Source organism: Saccopteryx leptura, chromosome 1, assembly GCF_036850995.1.
Source record: "Saccopteryx leptura isolate mSacLep1 chromosome 1, mSacLep1_pri_phased_curated, whole genome shotgun sequence".
Classification (NCBI taxonomy): Eukaryota; Metazoa; Chordata; class Mammalia; order Chiroptera; family Emballonuridae; genus Saccopteryx; species Saccopteryx leptura.
The window spans coordinates 310,328,130-310,352,557 of record NC_089503.1 but is presented as its reverse complement, the minus strand read 5'-3'; the positions used below and the strand labels follow the sequence as shown (position 1 = coordinate 310,352,557).

Below are 24,428 nucleotides of genomic sequence, written 5' to 3'. Positions count from 1 at the left end.
TATTCCCACTGAACATAAGGTAGAGAGAGGGCAGGTGAGTTCCCTGAGATCACACCAGTTGGTGCAGGTTGGAGCTAAAATCTGAACACAGTACTTCATAACATTAGAGCCAATGTGATTGCCCTGCTGTGTAAGGATCACTACTATGGTCTCAGTGCCCAGGGCACTTTTTCTCCTTCCAAGGGTTACTTTCTTGTTAGATGACAGTAAGCCCAAAAGGAAATTCCCTTCTCACTCAGCAGAATGACATCAGCAATAGAGGAAGGAGGAATTTAAATGTATATGTGTGTGTTATACACGCGCACACACATTGCTGTAGTGAAGGAGATGCCTGTGTTACAAGCGTCACTTTGTAAAGGGTGGCTACCTAGGAGAACATTTTAATAGGTCCATGCCTTAAATGCCTCTTCTCTTTTTTTTTGTCCATCCTCATTTTTTGGTGATCTCATCCATTTTCTTAGCTTTAAGTACCATCTCTACCCTAACAGCTTTCAAATTTATATCTCCAGTCCTGTCCAAACCTTTCCCCTGAATGATAGACTCACATAGCTAGTTACCCATTTAATACCTGAAACTTAGGCATTTCAAACTTAAAGTTTTTAGAATTAAATTCTTAAATATTTACCCCTTCATCCTTTTTCCACCATCATCCAAAACCTGTCCCTCCCACTCACTTTCCCATCTTTAAGAAATGGCAGTATTCTTCTAGTTGCTCAGGCCAAAGCTGTATGATTATCTTTGGTGCCTATACAACTCTGCATCCAGCCAAAGCGATCTGTTAAAATGTCACTCCCTTTGCTTCAAGCCCTGCAGTGGCTTCTCTCACTGTGCATGCTTGGCTCCAGTTGTCTCTCTGTCCTCGAAGGCTGGCTTCCTGTTCCTGGAACTTACCAGGCATGCTGCAGCCCCAGGGCATTTGCACTTGCTCACCCCTCTGCCTGGAAAACTCTTCATCTAGATATCTTTATGACTTTTGCCTTTATTTCCTTTAAGGCTTTATTCAAGGTCAAGTTCTTGGTTGAGGACTTGCCTGTTCACTCTGTCTAAAAATTCAGTGTCTTTCTGGACACTTTCTGTCTACCTGCTCTGGTTTATTTTTCTCTTCAGCACCTAATCAGCCTCTAAACCTATGCATATACTTTTCCCATTTATCTTCTTTATTATTTATAGCCCTCTAAATATAAGTTCTGGGAGAGCAGGGATTTTGTCTGTTTTGTTCATTGGTGTATTCTTAGCAGTTAGATCAATGCCTGCCAAATAATCGGTCTTCAATAAATATTTGTAGAGGGAGTCATTAACATGGGCCACCCTGTCCCGTGCCACCAGCCCAAAGATCTCTTAGAGTTATTTTTTTTAAAGATTATTTATTTATTTATTTACAGAGACAGAGAGAGAGTCAGTGAGAGGGATAGACAGGACAGACAGACAGGAATGGAGAGATGAGAAGCATCAATCATTAGTTTTTCGTTGCGCATTGTGACACTTTAGTTGTTCATTGAATGCTTTCTCATATGTGCCTTGACCATGGGGCTACAGCAGACTGAGTAACCCCTTGCTCGAGCCAGCGACCTTGGGTCCAAGGTGGTGAGCTTTTGCTCTAACCAAATGAGCCTGCGCACAAGTTGGCAACCTCGGGTCTTGAACCCAGGTCCTCCGCATCCCAGTCCGACGCTCTATCCACTGCGCCACCGCCTGGTCAGGCTAAAGATCTCTTAGAGTTATTGATGTCTCTTGTCCTTGGGAGCTCCAGCAATACTTCTGGGGCAGTTTACTTCCAGCTGTGATCCAGCTGAGCAGAGTGAATAAAAGAGTTACCTTTTTCAAAAAGTGTTTTGCTTTGGCTCATGTGAATGGCAGTGCATTTATAAGGTGAGGGCCTTAGTTTTTGGAGTACGAGGTCTGAAAATCATGCCTCACTCAGCCATTTTCCAGCCGGGCTTTATCCTGAAGATGGTCTGAGGATTATCAGCTGGTGCTCTAGATTCCAGCTCACTGGGTTCAGCTCTGATGAGTCACATAATCCCCTATGTCTCAGTTTCCTGGGTGTAACATGGGAGAAGTATACCTTCTTGAGTGAGTGCTTTGAGAATTAAATATAATTGCCTAAAAAACTTGGTGGGGTGCCTGGTGCCCAGGTGGTGCTGGACGAATATGGCAGTGTTGTTGGGGTAGAAGGTGATGGGAGCCAGCTCTTCCCCATTCATCACTCTCTTAGGAAAGAGGGATGAGCTGGGTCAGAGCAAACATTTGGAGGAACATTTTGTTTTGGAGGCAGCCTTGGAGGTCCAGAGGCTCCAATGGGAGGTGGAAGTGACATCTGACTTGACCCCGACTTTCATCCAGTCTTTCCTCATGTACTAATTGAGTGCATACTGTGTGCAGGCCCTCTGCTGAGTACTGTTCAATGCATGAGTCCAGCTACCAGGCAACACCACCCATCTCTCTCTGAGCCTCAGTTTCCCCATATTCTCCACAACTGCACATTCTCTCTTTGACAGACATTTTGTGAGTGTCATGGCAGCTACAATGTGAAAGTCCCCATCAGCTGTGAAGCGTTGTGGCCTGCGGGGAGACGTGCTCATGTGCTAAGAGGTGCAGGAAGGAAGTCTGCAGTGGTCAGTGCAGGCTTGGTGCTCTGATCATACCCCATGTTCTCAGCCCATCTGCCAGGGCAGTGGACTGGGGGAGACATCAGCCACACAGGAGGGTGTTGCTGTCCTGTGCCTGTCATTCCAATCATGGGACATCCTGTCGTAAGCAGCCAGGTCTCGTGAAGCCTGATTTCCAGCTTGAGCAGCTCTGCGTGTGCTCCCAGAGTCCCCACGTGGCCAGTCCTGTGAGGTCAGCTTCCTGGCACGGCGGCCTGTGAATCCTGTCACGCGCCTCCCAGGTGGCTGTCCGGCCCCTCTGGCTAGGCTTCTTCAAGTAGGAAGCAGGGGCTTTAAGAGTCTTTCTGCTTGGAGTATGAATGAACTCAGCTGGTGGTATATAAAGCTGAACTTTCCAGACCAAAGCTCAGTGTCACTCCTGGAGCCCAGCAGGGTTGAGCACTCCCTGAGCCTTTCTGTTGTGTTGACATAGCTCAGAGTGAGCAGAGAATAGGATGGTCTGTTACCACCTGCAAGGGAGTTAGAGAGGAAGGAGGGGGTGTCCCAGGTGCCAGCCCCTGGGCTTCCAGTTGCTTCATTCACTAGTTCTCATTCACTCACCAAACATTTATTAAACAGCCACTGCTTGCTAGGTGCTTGGATAAACAAATGAAAGAGGGGCAGGCAGGCAGCCCAGACCCACAGATACACTCTCAGTCTCACAAGATAAGGGCTGCAGAGGGGGGGGAGTGCTGAGTGGTGGAGGGTACGGAGGAAGGAGCATGGGTACCGGGGTTGAGAGCAGGGGAGGCACAGGGTATGGTTCTTAGAGGTGGCGGCACACAAAGTGAGTCTTGAAGGGCAACAGGGGTTATCCATTTGTCTAACAGTCCTTTATTAAGAGCATCCTCTGAGACAAGGAAGACAGGTCGGGGTGGGGGGCAGGAGAGTGAGCATGAAGCGACACTGAGGCCCAAATGTGGAGGTTTTTTTTTTTTGTTTGTTTTGTTTTTAAATTTTTCTGAAGCTGGAAATGGGGAGAGACAGTCAGATAGATAGACTCCCGCATGCGCCCCACCGGGATCCACCCGGCACGCCCACCAGGGGTGAAGCTCTGCCCATCTGCCCACCAGGGGGCGATGCTCTGCCCCTCCGGGGCGTCGCTCCGCCGCGACCAGAGCCACTCCAGCGCCTGGGGCAGAGGCCAAGGAGCCATTCCCAGCGCCCGGGCCATCTTTGCTCCAATGGAGCCTTGGCTGCGGGAGGGGAAGAGAGAGACAGGGAGGAAGGAGGGGGGGGGGGAGAAGCAAATGGGCGCTTCTCCCATGTGCCCTGGCCGGGAATTGAACCCGGGTCCCCCGCACGCCAGGCCGACGCTCTACCGCTGAGCCAACCGGCCAGGGCCCCAAATGTGGAGGTTTTGATGGCACAGCTATAGGCTGCAGGAGTGGGCCAGGTTAGCTCACCTGGATGCTCACATTCTTTCTCTGCCAGGTAATGGGGAGCCGCTGGACAGGGAGTCTGATTTGCACAGGGAGGTTATAAGATGGGTGGGGTGGACCTGACCTTCATGGTGCATATGTACAGACAGGGCTCTAGTGTGAGTTGGGAGGGAGAGTGTCGCAAGAGGGGCAGGTGTGATGCCCTGAGGGTTCGTGGGGGTCACTGGGCCTTGAAAGAAGAGCAGAGGCTCTGGCAGGAATAGGGGAGGGCACTCCATCTGAGACAGGCCCGGAAGTGTCCCCTTTCACTCTGGGAGAGCTGTTTTTACACATAAGCTTCCAGAATAGGAGAGAGGACAGGCCCAGGGCCTGGTGGCTTTGCACTTCCTCTCCTGCCTGAGACCTGCGACAGCCCTTCAGGGAATTTGTGGCCCAGGGGGAACCAGATATTTGGTGACTGAGTTCTCCCTAACCACCCCCATAACGATCCTACATGCTCCCCAATCCTTGCTAGACTTACTGAACTTGTCTCCTTGTCTGTAAACTAGGAATAAAGAACCCACTTTACATGGTGGCTGTGATCAAGGCTGGCATGTCAGATGCTGGACAACTGGCTCCATGGTGACCAGTATTCATGTTGATAGCAGCAGTAATCGTAGCCCCTCCTTTGTGCTACCTGGCCCCAGGGAAAATGCTCATTCCCAGATGGGTCATGCAGGCTCCTGTCCCCATGCCTTTCCACGCATGCTGTGGGCTCTGTCTTCTGGGAAGACCTCTACCCCACCCCCAACTTCAAAGTACAGCTCAAGAGTCACCTCCTCTAGCCATTCTTCCCTGACACTTCTGCCACAAGGGGCTGTGTACTTTTTAAGACAGAGACTGGGCTTGAGTTCCCCCGTGACTACTCATTTGGTGAACCCAATTAGCTCCTTCCAGGAAATTCACCCAAGAGTCTATCTGTTAGTGCAAATTGCCCTCTGATCCCAGTAAGGATTTTTTGTTTGCTTTTTCGGTGGACATCAACATCTCCTTAAATTACTCTTCGAACACCCACAATTTAAGGCCTCTCTGGACTTCAGTTTCTTTACCTCTGAAATGGGGGTAATATTCCTTGTCCTTCCTGCTTTACAGTTCCTCCACGGGCACCTCACACCCAGCAGCCATGGTAATTCTTCCCTGAAGGAACCAAGCAGACAAGCTGGGCCTCTGACAGGGGATGGGAAACTGTGCTGGAAAAAACCCGGGCTCTGAGATCAGAGATGGCGGGGATGGGAGGAAGCCACAGAAACGAGTAGGAAGCGCAAGCATGTGCTGTCTGCTCCACACCTGCACTCTCCAGGTTGGCCTGTTATGATTGTTCCAGGATGTGGCCTGGTGTTTTAATTTCCTTTCTTCCACCTCGTGATAACAATGGCCACTGTTATGCGCCCAGAGCATCCTGGACACTTTCCCTACATTGTGTCATTTCATCCTCTTGCCTGGCCTGGAAGGCGGGAGGAGAGCCCGGTGTGTCCTTTCAGTGGTCAGGCTGCTGTCGATGTGGGAGGCACCCCTGGCACCAGCCCAGGGCTCTGTGGAGGGTGTGTCTCCTCTGGGCAGGGGTATCTTCCTTCTATCAAGCTGGACCACCACAGTGACCTTCCACCCCTTAGCCAGCGTGGGTTCCCTAGTGCCGACGCTCCTAACTTCCCACTTCTAGTGAGCACCATTCCCGGTGCAGCCAGCCTGCCCTCTGGGAGCCTCTGTGCTGCCTTTCTAAGCCAGGCTGACCCCAAGGGTCCCCCTATCTCCCCTATAGTCCTACTTTCTGTTATTTTATTAATTTATTGGGGTGACATTGGTTCACAAAACCATACAGGTTTTAAGTATGCAACTCAACAAAACATCTGCACACTGCATCACGTGCCCACCGCCCCAAGCAAAGTCTTTCTGTCCCCATTTATCCCCCCTTTGCCACCTCCACCTTTCCCCACCCCCTTTCCCTCAGGCTAACACCACACTTACTTTCTTTTAAAAATATAATCATTTTCCATACCATTTAGAATATAGGGAGAAGGAAAAAAATGCCCATAAACCCAATACCCTTATCTACTCTTAGTATTTTGGAATGTTTTTTATCAGTCTTTCGTTCTGTCTTTTTCTGTGCCTAATTTTTACTCAGTTAAATTATGCAAATTATGTTTTTAACAAACTTCCTATGGGCCAAGCTTAGTGCTCGGGGTGAGTGCAGGGGTGCAGCACCTGCCTTTGAGAAGCTCAGACTCCAGAGCCAGCCCATGTGGGCTCAAGTCCTCACTCTTCCACCCACGAGCTGTGTGACCTTGGGTGTGCTACTTTACTTCTCTGTTCCTTGATTTTCTCATGTGTAAAACGAGGATAACATTGGTAACAGTGGTAATGGACAGTGGTGCAGATGAAATGGTAGATGTAAACTCTTGGGAACAGGGTAGAGCCCAGAAAGAGGCCCATGAGTGTTTGGTGTGAGTAGCTTTAGGAATTGTGCAACCTGGCAGGAGGAAGAAGCGGGGAAGGACTGGCCAGATCAACAAACCCACACAGACAGGCAAAGCAGTGTGGAACAGTGCAGCTTTCTGGAATCGGGTATGGTTTGGAGTTGGTGGGGTGGGACGAAAGGGGAGAGGCTGCAGTGGGAGGTGGGGGCTCTGCAGGCCGTGCTTGCAGCCCCTGAGCAGCAGGGACTTGATGGGGGGCACATGGACTCTATGTCACTGAGCCTGTAACGGAATGTCACACACTCCTCCTGAGTTGTTACAACCTTCACAGTCACAGGTTTTAATGACCGCATGGTGTCTCTAGGATAAATGTTTGATAATTTACAATTGCCCTAATGTTGGGCACTGAAGTTGCTTCTATTTCTTTGTCAAAACAAAAATTGTTATTGTGCACATTGATGTGCATGCCTGTCTTCCATTTTGGGTTTTGTTTTTGCCTGGGACCAATCCCACACTTTTCCTTGGGGTTCTCTCCTGTCCTCACCCCAGCTCCTCTGTCCTTACACTCTCTGATGCAGAAGAAAGGAAGAACTTGACACAGGTCTAAGCATTCTCACAAATGTTCTCATTCCATTCTTACCTTGCACCAAGAGGTGAGCATCGTTCTCATTTTAAAGGAGAACTGAGGCTCATAGGCTGTTCTCACCACACTTACTACTAATCAAAAAAGGAAGGAACATTGTCATGCTTCAAAGCATTTTCTTTTTTAATTGATTGATATTAGAGACAGAAACATCAATTTGTTGTGCCACTTATGTATGCATTCATTGATTGATTCTTACATGTGTCCTGACAGGATGGAACCGCAACCTTGGCATATCGGGACAACACTCTCACCATTTGAGCTACCTGGCCAGGGCCAAGCTCTGCAACATGCTTCTCTAAGCCCCAGTTCCTTATCTGTAAAAGGGGTCAAAGTAAAGAGGGTTAACGTTTATTGAACATTTACTATGGGCTAGATTCTATTATTAAGGCACTGTTATGGTCGCCATGTTACAGATGAGGAAACTGAGCCTCGGGTTAAGTAACTTGCCCAAGGTCACACAACTGGTGAGTAGTGAAGCTGGGATCTGAATGCAGTTTTGCTCCAGAGCTGTACTCAATGCATCAGCCTTGTGTGGTTTTGTGGGAAAGGAGACAATGACGTGATGTGATGGACTTAGCTCAAGGCCTGCTACCTAGTAAGTGCTCAATAAATGCCTCCAATATAATTATCATTATTGACTCGTATTCTCTATTTAGATGATGAAAAGAGGCCTCTTGTTCCTTTTACCCCTGAAATTGATCCTCTCCTCAACACCTGGGCCAGGGTGTGACTAGTGTCCACTCAGAGGCCCACTCTCCCACAGAGCGCCCGCACTTGAGGATCTGTCCTTAGTGTCTGTTGTGCTCTTCTGGTAGGTGATGTTTTGGCACAGAGGCAGAGGTAGGCCTCTATTGGTGACATTGACTTAGGAAGGCAGTGTGCTTTCTGGAAACCCAGGAAATAACAAGACATCTAGTTCTTCTGTCGTCCAAACTGGGGATAATTTCCATAGTAGAAATTGTGACCTCAAGAATATGAAATGTAAAATTTCCATCCAACACATGTTTGCTTTTTCTGAGTCTTTTCATTCATATTAATTTCTGAAGAGCTTGGTTTTGTGTTTCCTTAGAGCTTCTTGGGAAACCATTGTAGCAAGTATTAAAGGTTTTAGACAAGTGCTTACAGTTCTCTGCCCCTGGTGGGGTGTGAGGTGATTCTGGTCCTCTTGTGGTCTCTAGTAGAGAGTGGACACTGGTTTTGTTTGCGGAGTTGAAATGACCCTGCCAAACTCTTTGAGTGCCAAAAAGTTGACTCTCCACCTCCTGTGTGTAGGGAGAAGCCCTCCATCGGCACAGGGCAGGATTGCCTGTGTATTCCTACAACTCTACACTGGCCCTGGCTGGATAGCTCAGTTGTTCAGAGCATCATCCCAATACACCAAGGTTTGATCCTCAGTCAGGGCACATACAAGAATCAACCAGTGAATGCAGAAATAAGTGGAACAACAAATTGATGTTTCTCTTTCTCTTTCTCTCCCTTCCTTTCTCTTTAAAGTCAATTTTTTAAAAATGTAGCTCCACGCTACAGATGAGGAAACTGAGTCTGCTGGGAAACTGGGTCAGGTAGCTGGGAAGTCTGGTCACCAGTGCACAGTGGCAGCTCTGTAATTCCCATTAGGTCTTCTTACCTCCCACTCAGTGCCATCTCTCTCTTTCCCTCCTTTCAGGTCCCTGCAGGCCCAGGATCAGGGGAACCGCGCTGGTAGGGAGCCATCTGGGTGCCTGGGCAGGAAACCGCTGTACTTGGTGAGGTGGGCATGGGAGACCGTGCCCAGCTGACCAGAGACCCCATTTTCTTCCAGACTGGGGGAAGGCAGCAGGGCCTCCCCACCAGCCCCACAGAAGATGCAGTTCTTCGGCCGCCTGGTGAATACCCTCAGTAGCGTCACCAGCTTGTTCTCCAATCCATTCCGGGTGAAGGAGGTGGACATGGCTGACTACACCTCGAGTGGCCGGATCCGGGAGGAAGGGCAGCTGATTCTGTTCAAGAACACTCCCACTCGCACCTGGGATTGCGTTCTGGTCAACCCCAGAAACTCACAGAGTGGATTCCGGTGGGTGAGGATCAGCTGTGATGCATGCACACGTGTCTTTCGTTTGACTCCTCCTAGGTCTAGAGAGGGGTGGGAGAGGGAACTGCTCCTTAGTGGAGGGAGCAGCTTCCTAGACTCCATTCCTTCTGGCCCATCAGGGTCCCAGGAGCAGGGGCATGAGGATAGAAGGCTGGGCTGCTCGTTGTTGCTTGACCCATGCAGACAGAGAGAAGGAAGAAGGATGGGGAAGCTGAGTAGAGTCAGTCAGGTTAGGTCCAAGGGTCACCTGTAGCCCTGAGTCTTGAAAGGCATGACCGTCTTATAGGGGCTGGCCAAGTTTTGTTCAGGAGAGCCTATTAGGGGTAGACAGCTGTCACTTCTCAGGGCACACTGGGTATGTCATGGGCTAGACAGAAAGGGTCAGAAGCCAGCTGCAGGGTCCTGAGAAGCTTGGGATCCTGCAGGCTGGCATTGAGTTGGGTGATACTGATAGTTCCTTTTCTGTTTACTCATCTCCCCGGCTATTCAGTCATCCATCCATCCAGTCCGCATACACCAAGCACCTCCACTGTCTGGAGTCCTGGGCCCTGGGCAAGGCCCAGCTGCTGCTGTGAGATGACAAAACGTGCTCTGTGCTTTTAAGGAACGTGCAATCTTTGGGGGAGCCCCCTGTAAACCAGGTAGTAGCATGTGAGGAGTGCTGAGATAGAGGCACAGCCCACAGAACAGTGGGACCACAGAAGCAACCACTTCCTAGTGGACTACTCTGTGTGAGGAAGAATGAGTAGGAGCGTGCCCAGCAGAAAAGGGTGATTAAGGCCTGCAGAGGCACAGAGGAGGGGACCTATAGGCAGATGGCTCTGGCTGGGCCCTAGGTGCACCCAGGGCTTTGGTGAGAAGTGAGGCTGGAGGGAACCTCTGGGGATCATCCTGATTAAGGAGGTGTGGCCACAAGAGTCGCAGAAAGTGGCAACTGAGGATCAAGGTTCAGACACCAGGAGAAGAGCAAAGCAGAATATTGGGGCCCCAGCCAATCAGGTGAGAATTCAGGTCCTGGCTTCACAGGGAAGCTGAGGCAGAGGCATCAGATTGGGCATTTGGGTGAAGAACACATTCAATAGCCAGTCCAGACTAGTCCAGACTCTGGCTGCGGCTCCAGAGCCCTGCTGCTGAGGCTGCAGTTCTGGAACGCACAGAACCAGGGCCGTGGGGCCACTCTGTGGAGGGCCGCTCATCCTGACTTTTGAGGTACCCTGTCCTGGGTGCGCCACACCCTCCCCTTGCAAATCATTGCTAAGTCCTAGGAGTTGTAAATATCCCTTGACAAGATTCCAGATTTGTCTCGGGAAGCCTGAGCCCCACTGTCGGTGGACTTCCATCTCAGGGGGTTACCCCTTTGCCAACAGTTCATTAACTACACCTGCACTATTACTGCCCTTGGTCGGGTGGCACCTGTCGTTGACATTACTTTCACGCACGGTGCATTAGCACATCCTCCAGTGACCCACTGAGGTAAGCAAGGAGGGCAGTATCTCCTTGTATGGATGAGAAGACTGAGGCCCGGGCGAGGGGTGATTCATCCAGGGCTGCACAGGAAGCAGTGAAGAAGCCGTCTTTGCGTCATCTGGTTCCTGACCCGTTTCTCTTTCTGTGCAGCTGTGTCTCCATGCATTGAGACAGGATAAGGAGCATTACTGGGTGGGGTTTCAGGCTAAGCTCCCATCTCCTCTTGGAATTACTGGCATTCCTCACTTGGTTCTGGAGTCCCTCTAACCTGCACCCACCCAAGCATTTCCGCATCAGCAAATGGCACCAACATGCATCTCCGTGGTCGTGCCATCCAGACACCCAGGAGTGATTCCGCTTCTTCTGTCTCCCTCAGCCACGGATTGGGGTCCTTCCCACCTTCTGTCTGGTTTCCTCCCACGTGTATCCCAGGTCTGCTTCTCTCTGTTGGTTATACTCGGGTTCGGCCTGTGGGATAGAAGCCCAACATGACAGTGGGGAACCAGGATAGAACTTCAGTTTCCTGCTGAGTGACGGCCATGGCAGAAAGGGCTGGTGTGGCAGCTCTGCTCCTCAGAGTCACTCCTCAGTGACAACAACAGGCTCCTTCTGTCCTGCTGCTCCACCATGTGTGGCCTCCATCTCCGTTCTCTAGATCACCACATGGTTCCAGATGACCACACTAGGTCCAGCCGTCACAGCCACCTTTCCATCCAACAGAAACACAGAAGGGCACTCTCCTTAGGGACACTTCTTCGAAAGCTGCACACATGCCTTTGATTTAAATGCATTTGACCAGGACTTAGTCACGTGGCCACAGCCAACTGCAGGGGAGGCTGCATCACAGCCACATGCTCTCCATCACAGCAGGATCTTGTCCGGCTGCTGTCGCTGTTTGTGCAGACTCCTGCGCCCGCCTCCCGGGCTGTTGCTCTGCCTGCAGTCTCACCCTCCGCCCACTGGCTCCCAAGCTGCTGTTAGAATGACCTTAGAGGGCAAATCTGATCACTCCCTTAATCAACTCTTCAGGAGCTTCTGTTTCCTTAACATAGCAGCTAATTAGCATCGCTTGCAAGGGCCCCTAGTGAGGCCTCATTTCTCCCTCCAGTCTCAGCTCTGGCCACCCTGTGCTTCTGGCCTTTGCCTAGATTCTTACCTCTGCCTAGAACACTGTCATTTCTTTTTTTTTTTTTTTTGTATTTTTCTGAAGCTGGAAACAGGAGAGACAGTCAGACAGACTCCTGCATGCGCCCGACAGGGATCCACCCGGCACGCCCACCAGGGGCGATGCTCTGCCCACCAGGGGGCGATGCTCTGCCCCTCCGGGGCGTCGCTCTGTTGGGACCAGAGCCACTCTAGCGCCTGGGGCAGAGGCCAAGGAGCCATCTCCAGCGCCCGGGCCATCCTTGCTCCAATGGAGCCTTGGCTGCGGGAGGGGAAGAGAGAGACAGAGAGGAAGGAGGGGGGTGGAGAAGCAAATGGGCGCTTCCCCTATGTGCCCTGGCCGGAATCGAACCCAGGTCCCCCGCACGCCAGGCCAACGCTCTACCGCTGAGCCAACCGGCCAGGGCCACACTGTCCTTTCTTTACAGCTCTCACTTCTACTTGCCCTTCCCTGGCCTTCAGGCCAGAGTAGGGGCCACTGCTGTGTGTCCCCATAGCACCTCATCCCTGTGCTCAGTGAACTACTTCCCTGGTGACCACAGACCCTGTGAGAGTAGGGGCTGGGTGGGTGTGTCTTATTCATCCTGGTGTGACTCCCAGCCCCTCGCACGCTGCTTGGTGTATGTCAGGTTTGTGAGATGAGTGGGATATACCGATTCAGCTTTAACAGTATTTACTGAGGGCCACTGGGTGCCAAGCCCTTGTCAGGGCCTGGAGATTGTTGGATTCAGGGCCCTTGGAGCTGGTGAGCTGGGAAACGTGAGTGGAGGATTGGAGAGTGAGATGCTGGAGGGGAGGTTATTATGAGGAGATGCTGGAATGGCAGTGCCCAGCCTTGGGGTGTGCCTCGGAATGAGGGCTGCAGTGGGGTGGGCTTGGGGCACTGTGCCAGAGCCTTGGGGACTCCACATGGCTCTGACACCCTGCATTTTGTAGAGCAGTGGTTCTCAACCTTTCTAATGCTGTGACCCCGCAATATATATAGTTCCTCATGTTGCGGTGACCCCAAACCAAAAAATAATTTTGGTGGCTACTTCATAACTGTAATTTTGCTACAGTTATGATTCGGAATGTAAATACCTGATATGCATTATGTATTTTCCGATGCGACCCAGCAGGGTCGCAACCCACAGGTTGAGAACCGCTGTTGTAGAGAGAAGGCTCAGTATACCAGACATCCTTTTCAGGAGCTGAGGCTCTGTTCTTTAAAGGTCTCCTCCCCCTTTTACTTGCCAGGAGGGCTTTGAACTGTCCCTAAGCACTTAAGTAAAGCCTAAGAGGTAGCAGTCAAGGTCCTGCTTCACCTAGGCTCCATGTGGAGGCGTCCCTGGGATCCTGGGGCTGTTAGCTGGTGTGCAGAGCACCAGGATGAGAAAGGAAACCAGGATCTTCTGAACCCCCAGGTTTTATCGCCTAGGGCCAGTGAGTCCGACAGCACCCCTGCTGGCAGAGAGCTGACCCTGGCTGATGCAGATGACAACAATGACAGTAACAGTATCTGTGGTTTGTTAGCACAGCCCACTTGAGGATTCCTCTCAGTGTTAACTCCCCTTATCCCCACACCAGCCCCAAGGAGCTGGGGGCATCATTGACCCTATCTTGCAGAGGAGAAAATACAGAGAAGTTACGTAACTTTCCCAGCATCACACAGCTGCTCAGTAGCAGAGTGGGATTCAGACCCAGACATCCTGGCTCCAGAGCTCACCTCTGCCTTTCTTTTCACCAGGGCCATCTGGCAGTGTGGTGAACTGGGTGGGGCTCAGCTGACCTGGGCCCATCCTGGGCCCCAGTCTGACATATGGTCCTGGGCATTGGCTCTTCTGCTGTGAGCCCTGGAGTGGTTGTTTGTGGCATTACTATGTACATTATGATAATGTACATACTTGTGTTCCTGGTATCAATTAATCATTGACTGCTGACATTTACTGTGACATGTGCTATTTAATGAAACCTGCCAGCTCTCACGTTATCTCAGCAGAAGCAGGGCCACACTTCAAGGCATGTGTGACATATGATCTTCGCTTCTCTAAAGGGGGCTGACTTTTGAGGCCCTCTGTACATCTGCACTGGGACTTTGCTGTGAAACTGCTTGTCAGGATACCTCAGACCAGCTGAGTGGCCCATGTCTGGGCCATATTTCCTGTGATTTGCTCGCTCACCTATTTATCCAGCCATGGCCTGTCATCACCAAGCAGAGTGGAATAGGGCAGGGCTCTGTCTTCCAGAGATCAGGCAGTAGCCAGTAAAGGTGATTCAGTAGGATAAATATTCTAATGGGCTCATGTAAAACTGATGCTCCTGAATAGAGCTCACCCCTTGACATTTCTTTCTTTGCCATTGCTTTTCCATCCACTAAGAATGCTCTTCCTCCACTCCTTTGCCTGACTCATAATGGCTCCTGCTCTGTGAGCCTGTCCTTACCCCTCTGTTCTCCCTCAGCACTGTTCCTATTTCGAGCAGCCCCTCTTGCCTTGGATCAGCACATGTCTGTGTGTGCACCTTTCTCACTAGACTGCGGGGCTCCTAAGACATGGGGTCTGAGTCATTCCTCCTAATGCCCAGTATAGTGCCTGTAGGTTCACGGTAAATACTTGTTAACTGAATACATGCAATCACGACCACTGAAGGTAAAAGTGGGCTTGACGGGGGGCATAGGGAAAGGCCTATCTGGGGTAGTTGGGTGAGAGATGGACCTTAAAGGGTGAGGGATATTTCACCAGGAGAAGGTGTACAGGACAGGACGTGGCAGGACCAAAGCAGGGAGGGAGGCACAGAGAAGTGCTTGGAGAACCTTGTGCTCGGCTTTGAAACTGGAGAGTTAGAAACCCCTCTAGCCTTATGCTTCTTGGCCATTTTTTGTTCCAGGACCTTATCTTCTCTCAAATGCACGTTCACACATTGCATGCAATTTCACAAAGTTCACGGACCCCTTGTGGCTTATCCACAGCTGCTTCCACCACTGCAGAGGCTTCCCAGAACTGGTGCCAGGGAGCTTTAGCCTGGGGGCTCAGTTTGGGAAGACAGGAGGAAGACCCAACCCCATGAGCCCTCTAGATCTTTCATCTTTTCTCCAAATCTCCCTTTTGCCTCCTTACTCTGACCCAAACCTGGCCCTCCCCAAGGACACTGGTTCCCAGCAGGCCACCTGAGTTTTCTCCTAGTCTTTCTTGCACTGAGCCTGCAGTGGGACAGGTTCTTCTTCTCCTCTCAGACTTACTTGAATCTCATGTCATCCTCTGGAACCACCTACTCTCTCCCTTGATGGCCTGGCTCTCTCTGCCTCAGAGAATTACCACAAGCTCCCTGCACCCTGTCCACCCAACCTGCACCCATGCGCTGGGCCTTCACTGTCTGTCCCTAGAGATGCACCATCCATGGGTCTCACGGAAGCCATTCCCCCGTCACAGTCACCATCCCCTCTCATCCAGTTCAGGATATCATTTCAACAATTCTATCCTCTCTCTCCTCCATAACTCCCCTTCTTTACTGGATATTTCCCGTCGCTATACAAACGTGCTTAAAAAAATCTTTTTACTTTCAATTGACTTTATTGGGGTGATGCTGGTTAACATAATTATACAGGTTTCAGGTGCCCAATTCTAAAGAATGGAAAAAATCTTTCTTAATTCCATGTTCCTATGCACAATCAGTTGTCTTCAATTCCTCTCCTGGTCTTTCTCTTTCAGCGTTTCAGAAATAGTGAAAGAGGACACACATACGGGAAAGTACATACCACTCAACGATGTATCACAAATAACTCTAACCACCACCCATGTCAGGAAGTTGAAAGCTGTAGCACCCTGGAAACCCCCCTTTGTCCTCCTTTCCCCCAAAGGAAAGGAACCATTAACCTGACTTCTATGGTAATTGCTTTGTGTCTGGCTTCTTTGCTCAGCTCCTGGGAGAGTGATATGTTTTTGCTTGTAGCTGAATCAGTCATTTTCAGTGCAGAAGTTCATTGTGTGATATATCTCAATTTGACTTTTCATTCTAGTGTTGATGGGAATTTGGGTTGTTTCTAGGTGTCTTGGTACATGTCGTGTATTTGTTAGGAGTGGAATTGCTGGATCGAGGCTGTTCTCAGCTTTAGTGGATAATTCCATCAGTGAATGAGATTTCTTGTTACTTCACATCCTCTCATATTTCGTGTTGCTGGTTTAAAACAACTTGGTCATTCTCTTGGATGTGTAGTAGTATGTCATGAAGGTTTTACTTTGCATTTGCCTGATTCTGTGTGAAGTTGAGCACCTTTTGATAAGTTGGGTAACTTGTTGGCAATCCTCTTCAGTGAGGTAGGTACCCGCTCATTTCTCTTGAACATTTAAAAATAAAGGTTTTTTGTTTTTGTATAGAGTTTTAGCAGGGTTGCTTTGTGCATCTGTACTCCACTTACACATCTCTTCTTGGTCTTCTGTGTTGCAGTCACTCACTTGGTAGTTTCCTGTGCTTTCTTTTTTTAAGTGACAGAGAGAAGAACAGACAAGGATAGACAGACAGAAAGGGAGAGAGATGAGAAGCATCAACCCATAGTCGCAGCACCTTAGTTGTTCACTGATTGCTTCCTCATATGTGCCTTGACTGAGGGGTTCCAGCCGAGCCAGTGATCCCTTGCTCAAACCAGCCGCCTTTGGGCTCAAGCTAGAGACCAAGGGGTCATACCTGTGATCCCATGCTCAAGCCGACAACCTCACATGCAAGTCGGCAGCCTCAGGGTTTCAAACCTGGGTCCTCAACATCCCAGGCCAATGCTCTATCTACTGCGCCACCACCTAGTCAGGCTTTTTTGTGCTTTCTTATTGGTATCTATTGATAAACTGGGTTTTTTTTGTCTTAAGGAAGTTAAATTTACTCATCTTATTTATGGTTTGCTTTTGTATACTCTTTAAGAAAGTCCTTTACTATGAGGTCAAGATGATATATTTTTGGCCCTGGCCAGTGGGCTCAGCAGTGGAGTGTCAACCTGGCATGTGGATGTTCCAAGTTCGATTCCCAGTCAGCACACACAGGAAAGGCGACAGCCTCCCCACTCCACTCACCCTTTTCTCTCTCTCTCTCTTCCTTTCCTGCAGCCATGGCTCAATTGATGGTAGCATGTTGGCCCCGGATTCTGAGTATGGCTCTGTGAAGCTTCTGCCTCAGGTGCTAAAGATAGGTCAGTTGGGAGAATGGCCCAGATGGGCAGAGCATCGGCTCCAGATAGGGGTTGCCAGGTGGATTCTGGTTTGGGGCACATGCGGGAGTCTGTTTCTCTATCCCCCCTCCTCTCACTTAAAAAAATAAGATGATATATTTTTAGATGTTATCTTCTAGAAGCTTTATTATTTTGCCTTTTATAACTAGATTGATAATCTACTTGGAATTGTTTTTTTTTTAATGTATGGTGTGAAATAGGGCTCACATTTCTTTTTCCTGTTTTTCATCTGCAGATCCCATTATCCCAGGCCCGGTAATTGCAAACTGTTCTTCTCCACTGCTCTAGAACACCAGTTTAGTCACAAATCTGGCGTCCCTGAGTGAATGGGTTCATTTCTAGACCCTGTTCTGTTTTCTTTTCTTGCCCTAGTGTTATGTTGTCTTAAGTAGTGTAACTTCATAATAAACCTTGATATCTGGTAGAAAAGCTCTAATTTCTTCTTCAGGATTATTTTGGCTAGGCTTAGCTCGTTGCATTTTTTTTTTTTTTTTTTTTGTATTTTTCTGAACGTTGGAAACAGGAGGCAGTCAGGCAGACTCCCGCATGCGCCCAACCGGGATCCACTTGGCATGCCCACCAGGGGGCGATGCTCTGCCCATCTGGGGCGTTGCTCTGTTGCAACCAGAGCCATTCTAGCGCCTGAGGCAGAGGCCACAGAGCCATCCTCAGCTGCCCGGGCCAACTTTTCTCCAATGGAGCCTTGGCTGCAGGAGGGGAAGAGAGAGAGAGGAAGGAGAGGGGGAGGGGTGGAGAAGCAGATAGGCGCTTCTCCTGTGTGCCCTGGCCGGGAATTGAACCCAGGACTCCTGCACACCAGGCCGACGCTCTACCACTGAGCCAACCGGCCAGGGCCGCTCTTTGCATTTTTGTTATTTATTTATTTATTTATTTTTTACAGAGACAGAGAGTGAGTCAGAGAGAGGAATAGACAGACAGGAATGGAGAGAGATGAGAAGCATCAATCATTAGTTTTTCATTGTGTGTTGCAACACCTTAGTTGTTCATTGATTGCTTTCTCATATGTGCCTTGACCATGGGCCTTCAGCAGACCGAGTAACCCCTTGCTGGAGCCAGCGATCTTGGGTTCAAGCTGGTGGGCTTTTTGCTCAAACCAGATGAGCCCGCGCTCAAGCTGGCGACCTTGGGGTCTCGAACCTGGGTCCTCTGCATCCCAGTCCAACGTTCTATCCACTGCACCACCGCCTGGTCAGGCTCTTTGTATTTTTATAAGAAAAAATTCCACACAGAAAACAAACATGCAAATGAGCAAACAAAACCTTTGGTTTTGAGATTTGGATTGGGATTACACTGATTCAGTGGGTTAGTTTGGTAACAGCTGACAACTTTGTATTGTTTAACCTTCCAGTTTAGTAACATGGTACATATACACTCCCGCTTATTTAGTTTTCTTTAATTTATCTCAGTTCTTTGTAGTTTTCCGCACAGACATTTTAGATAGACCATATTTGGTTAGATTTATTCATATTGTTTGAAATTTTTCAACGGTACTGTAAGTGATATTTATTAAAATTTAACTTTCTGTATATAACCATGCAATTGATTTTTGTATATTCATCTTGTGTTTAGCAACCTTGTTGAACTGATTTATTAGTTCCAATAATTTATCCGGATTTTCTGGATTTTCTAAGAACACAAGTATATCACCTATGAATAATGCCGGTTTTGTTTCTTCCTTCTCAATCCTATATATTTTTAATTTATCTTTCTTGGCCACACCGCACCGGTCAGAATGGCCAGTGACACAGGAAAGGAAGCAAGCACCCTTATCTTATTCCTGATCTCAATGGGGAATGATTCAACGTCTTACCATTCAGTGTGGTATTTGTTCTAGGTTTCTTGTGGATCCCTTCTGTTACATTAAAGAAGTTCCTTTTTATTCCCAGTTTTCTAAGAGCTTTCTTTTATGAAAATTCATGAATGGGTGTTGTGTATTTTCAAGTGTTTACACTGCTGCATTGGGCTTTTCACCTATTCGCATGTTGATTTCACCTTTATTTTGTCAGTGTGGCAGATCACATGATTGATTGGTTGATTTGCAAATGTAAAAGCAGCCATATGTTCCTGGAATAAATCTCTCCTTTTTATGATATATCATCCTTTTTGTATATGGCTAGATTAAATCAAATATTTGTTTAGGATTTTCAATATCTATATGTGTTTATGAAACAGATTGTCCTATAATTTTTTCTTTTTAAATATGAACTGTTGATTGTGTTGTGTGCCCATCACCCAAAGTTAAATCATTTTCAGTCACCATGCATTTGTCTCTCTTTATTGTCCTTCCCCCCTGTCCCCCCACCCCTGGTAACCACTTTACTTTTAACTATGTCCATGGGTCTCAGTTTTATGTTCTACCTTTATGTGAAATCATATAGTTCTTAGCTTTTTCTGATTTATGGTACTTATCTGTGTTGTAGTAAATGGCAATAAATCATTTCTCATGGCTGAGTAGTATTCCATTGTATGTATGTACCACATCTTCCTTATCCAGTCCTCTACTGAGGGACACTTTGGTTGTTTCCATGCCTTAGCCACCGTGAATAATGCTGGAGTGAACATGGGGGTGCCTTGGTTTTACTAGGTCCTTTTACGTTGGTGGGCCTTGACCTCCAATCTCTCTTTTCCAAGTACCAAAAAAACGGACAAATTTCCTCCATGATGATGTTTTCTATTTGGTTTCATGACATCTTGCTCTGTGTAGCTTATTAGATAAAATTGCACGTGGAATTTTGGGCTCATTTCTCTGTGATTCTTTCAAGTTCTGGCCATCTTGGAAACTAAATGCCGGCCCTTCTCTACCCAGCCTTGTAAGTCTGCCATCAGCACTGAGCTGCAGTTTTATTCCTGGACTTTATATCCTGTGCCACAGACTCCAAAGTGCCCTGAGTACAAATGTGGGGCTTGCCTCTCTTTCTTCCCTTTTCTCTAAAACCTTGGCCCTGTACGCCTGCCTGCCTTGGTTGTTCTCCAGTGCCTTCAAATAGTTGTTTGAATGTAATCTGCCTTTGTGTTTGTTCCCAGCTGGAAGGCTAATCTGGCATGAGCCCCTCTGTCCTAGCCAGAGTAGAGGTTCATCCCACAAGTTTGATATGTAATAGTTACATTATCATTGAGTCCAGATAGTTCCTAAATTTTGCCATGACTTCTTGTTTGAGTCATACATAGTTTATATGTATTTGCTTAATTTCAAACATACAAGAAATTTTTAATTATCTTTTTGTTATTGATTTCTTACTTAATTGTGTTTGCATTCAACGCCTTACCATTCAGTGTGGTCTTTGTTCTAGGTTTCTTTTATTTTCTTGACAGAGACAGAGAGGGACAGATAAGGACAGACAGACAAGAAGGGAGAGAGATGAGAAACATCAGTTCTTCATTGCAGCACCTTAGTTGTTCATTGATTGCTTTCTCATATGTGCCTTGGCTGGGGGCTACAGCAGAGCGAGTGACCCCTTGCTCAAGCCAGCGACCTTGAGTTTTAAACCAGTGACCTTTGGGCTTGAGCCAGCGACCATGGGGTCTGTGATCCCACACTCAAGTCAGTGACCTTGTGCTCAAGCTGGTGAGACCCTGCTCAAGCAAGTGACTTTGAGGTTTCGGACTGGGGTCCTCCACATCCCACTGCAATGCTCTATTCACTGTGCCACTGCCTGGTCAGGCTGTTCTAGGTTTTTTGTAGATACCCTCTACTACATTAAGGAAACCCCTTTTTATTCCCAGAAAATAGTCTGAATATTTTCAGGTCTTTTAAATTTGTTTAAATTAGCTTTATGGCCCACCATAAGTTCTATATTTAGAATATTTATAATTTTTGTATGAGGGTGCTTGCAAAGAATGTATCTTCTGTACTTGGTGGGAATAGTGTGTTTTATATGTCTGTAGGTCAACCTTACTAATTGTTCTTAATCCAGTAGGGCTTTTTCTGCTTGTTGTTTAAGTAAGTAGTAGAAGATATTAAACTACCTCAGTGTAATTGTGAATTTATCTAGTTCTCTTAATTTTGTCAAGTTTAACTTTATTTTGGATTTTATTATTAGGTACATATTAATTTATAATTGTCATATTTTCCTAGTGAATTTATTTAGTTACTTATTTATTGTGTATATGTGTAAGAGAGAGAGAGAGAGAGAGACAGACAGACAGACAGGAAGGGAGAGAGATGAGAAGCATCAACTCACAGTTGCGGCACCTTGTTCATTGCTTTCTCATGTGCTTTGACCTGAGGGTTCCAGCAGAGCTAGTGACCCCTTGCTCAAGCCAGCGACCTTGGGCTCAAGCCAGCGACCTTGGGCTTCAAGCCAGCAACCTTTGAGCTTAAGCCAGTGACCCAGAGAACATGTCAGTGATCTCATGCTCAAGCCGGTGACCCCGTGCTCATGCTGGTGAGCCTGTGCTCAAGCTGGTGAACTCAGGGTTTCAAACCTGGGTCAGGAAATGAATTTATTTTTTAATTGAATTTATTAGGGTGACATTGGTTAATAAAATTATATATTTTCAGGTGTACAGTTCTATAATACATCATCTGTATGTTGTATTATGTGTTCACCACCCCAAGTCAAGTCTCCTTTCATCACCATTTATCCTCCTCTACCCTCTGCTACCTCCCCCCTATTTTCCTAGTGAATTTAAATCATTATTATGGACTATCTCTCTTTGTTTCCAGTAATGCTTTTTACCTTAAATTTTAGTTTGTCTGATATTAATATAGCTTCACCAGCTTTCTGTTTGGTTGATATTTATATATTTCCTTTTATTTTTAATGTAAAGAATATGTAGTTATCTTTTTTCTACTACCCTATCTGCTATTCCTTATACTTATTCAAAACATTTGGTCTATATTTATACTTAATGTAATTCTGATATATTTGGGTTTAAGTTTATCATCTTACTGTTTGCTTTATTTTTGTTTCACGTATTTTATTTGCTGTATTCTTTTTTTGTCTTTTTATTTTTGTTTCAGTTAACTTTATTGAGATGCAATTTGCAAAAAAACCCTCAAAATTTACCAGTTTTAAGTGTACCATTCAATGAATTTCAGTACAGGTGCACATTCACATAACCATTGCCACAATCAAGATATAGAACATTTCCATTACCCCCAAATTTCTTTCACACTCCTTTACAGTAAATCCCCTGTACCCACCAAGTCCCTGGAAGCACCGATCTCTGTCCTGTCTCTATAGTTTTCCCTTTTAATCATGCAGCATGTAGTGTTAGGAATCTGACTTTTTTTTTCACTTACCATAATGCTTTTACAATTCATGATTGTTTTCTTATTATTCCATTTTCCCTCTCTATGAGCTTGAAAGTCATATGCCCTGTTATTATCTTTTAGTGAAAACTGGTGGGAGACAGTTCTCTGTGGGTCTCTCGTGATTCTGTGCATCCTGTGGGCAGACGCTGACTGCTGTTGCTCCAGGCTATCTGTACAGGATGTTTGTATGGTGAACAGTACAGGAGGACAGAGATAGGGTCTCCCTCTAGAACGGAGGGTGGGTTTGCTTGCTCTCCTATAGAATAAAGACAACATCATCCTCCAGAGCAAAGCTGAAACAGATTTGCTTATTGACAGTTATAAAGATTCAAGTTGCTTGCACTCAGGGTTTCTCTCTTCTAATGCAACATGAGCAGGTGTCACCTGACCCTCTTCATGTCACCTTGTGGGAACTGGATCCCAAGGAATTGGCACAAATGCTGATACTCTGGCTACTGCTATTGCTGTGAGTAATAAATTGCCCTTTGTCTTTGATCCAGGAATCTTGTGTCTCCTGCCAGCATCCATGAAACTGTGTCAGGCTAACTTGTTAGTTTGCAACTAGGGCAAAATCTGAAACCCTTCACAGCTCTTGATAGAACCCTAGAGATTGTCACACGCATCCTTGGTCTTACTGAAGTATAATTGGTACTCTAGAATCTTCCAGAACAATAAGTGGGTCTTAGAACACTTTAGCTACATATATCCCCTTCCAGGCTTCTATACCATGTACTATTTTTTAATTAATATTTTTACTTTAGACCCAATAAGACATTATACTGTCAGTATTAATTTAGATTTGCACACATGTTTATCATGATCACAGTGCTTCATTTTTTCCCTGCATCTTTGTGATCATCCATCTAGAATTAGGTTCCTTCTACTTGATGAAAACACTTTTTTTTGTATTTTTGTATTTTTCTGAAGCTGGAAACGGGGAGAGACAGTCAGACAGACTCCCGCATGCGCCCGACTGGGATCCACCCTGCACGCCCACCAGGGTGACGCTCTGCCCACCAGGGGGCGATGCTCTGCCCCTCTGGGGCGTTGCTCTGCCGCAACCAGAGCCACTCTAGCGCCTGGGGCAGAGGCCAAGGAGCCATCCCCAGCGCCCGGGCCATCTTTGCTCCAATGGAGCCTTGGCTGCGGGAGGGGAAGAGAGAGACAGAGAGGAAGGAGAGGGGGGTGGAGAAGCAAATGGGCGCTCCTCCTATGTGCCCTGGCCGGGAATCGAACCCGGGTCCCCTGCACGCCAGGCCAACGCTGAGCCAACCGGCCAGGGCCTGAAAACACTTTTATATTTCCTTTTGTTTAGGTCTGCTAATGACAGTTTCTCTCTCTCTCTCTCTCTCTCTCTCTCTCTCTCTCTCTCTCTCTCTCACACACACAGTTCCCCTCCTTTTCTCTATCTCTTTGAATAGTGAAGTGTTTTCTTTCTTTTTTGTGTGTGACTGAGTCAGAGAGAGGGACAGATAGGGACAGACAGGAAGGGAGTGAGATGAGAAGCATCAATTCTTTGTTGTAGCACCTTTGTTGTGCATTGATTGCTTTCTCATATGTGCCTTGACCAGGGGACTACAGCAGAGAGAGTGACCTCTTGCTCAAGCCAGCAATCTTGGGCTCAAGCCAGCAACCTTGGGCTTCAAGCCAGTGACCTTTGGGCTCAAGCCAGCAACCATGGGATCATGTCTATGATCCCATGCTCAAGCCAGATGAGCCCATGCTCAAGTCGGTGACCTCGGGGTTTTGAACCTGGGTCCTCTGAGTCTCAGTCTGACACTCTATCCACTGTGCCACTGTCTGGCTAGGCAGTAGTAAAGTGTTTTAATTTCAACTTTATATTTGTAGGACTTTTTTTCCTTTTTTGGCTGGGTATAGAATTCTCCTTGGTATTCATTTTCTTTTAGCTCTTTAAGGATATTGTTCCATTATCTCTGGCTTCCACTGTGGAAAAGCCAACTGTCAGTCTAATGGTTGCTCTTTGAAGGTCATCTTTTTTTCTTTGCTATTTTTAATACTTTCTCTTTGCATTTTGTTTTCAGAAGTTGTGATAGGGCGCACGTCTCATTTATTGCTCTTTTATAGTATGTTCACCAATATATGTCATTCTCTGCTATTGCCGTGTAAC

General features: G+C 47.4%; 1 protein-coding gene across 5 annotated transcripts in view; it reads left to right on the top strand.

Moving 5' to 3' along the window:
• Positions 1-24,428, top strand: part of PLA2G6 (phospholipase A2 group VI) — a 59,471-nt gene that overhangs the window by 1,336 nt on the left and 33,707 nt on the right. For 2 of the 5 annotated variants that reach the window (XM_066358388.1, XM_066358384.1), the window contains exons 1-2: positions 4,640-4,658; positions 8,931-9,182. In XM_066358388.1, coding sequence (XP_066214485.1) covers positions 8,974-9,182 — 209 coding nt within the window. In that variant the 5' untranslated portion in view covers positions 4,640-4,658; positions 8,931-8,973. Of the gene's footprint in view, positions 1-4,630; positions 4,659-8,795; positions 8,831-8,930; positions 9,183-24,428 lie in introns of those variants that run through there. The other 3 variants (XM_066358386.1, XM_066358387.1, XM_066358385.1) reach the window with 3 other exon arrangements.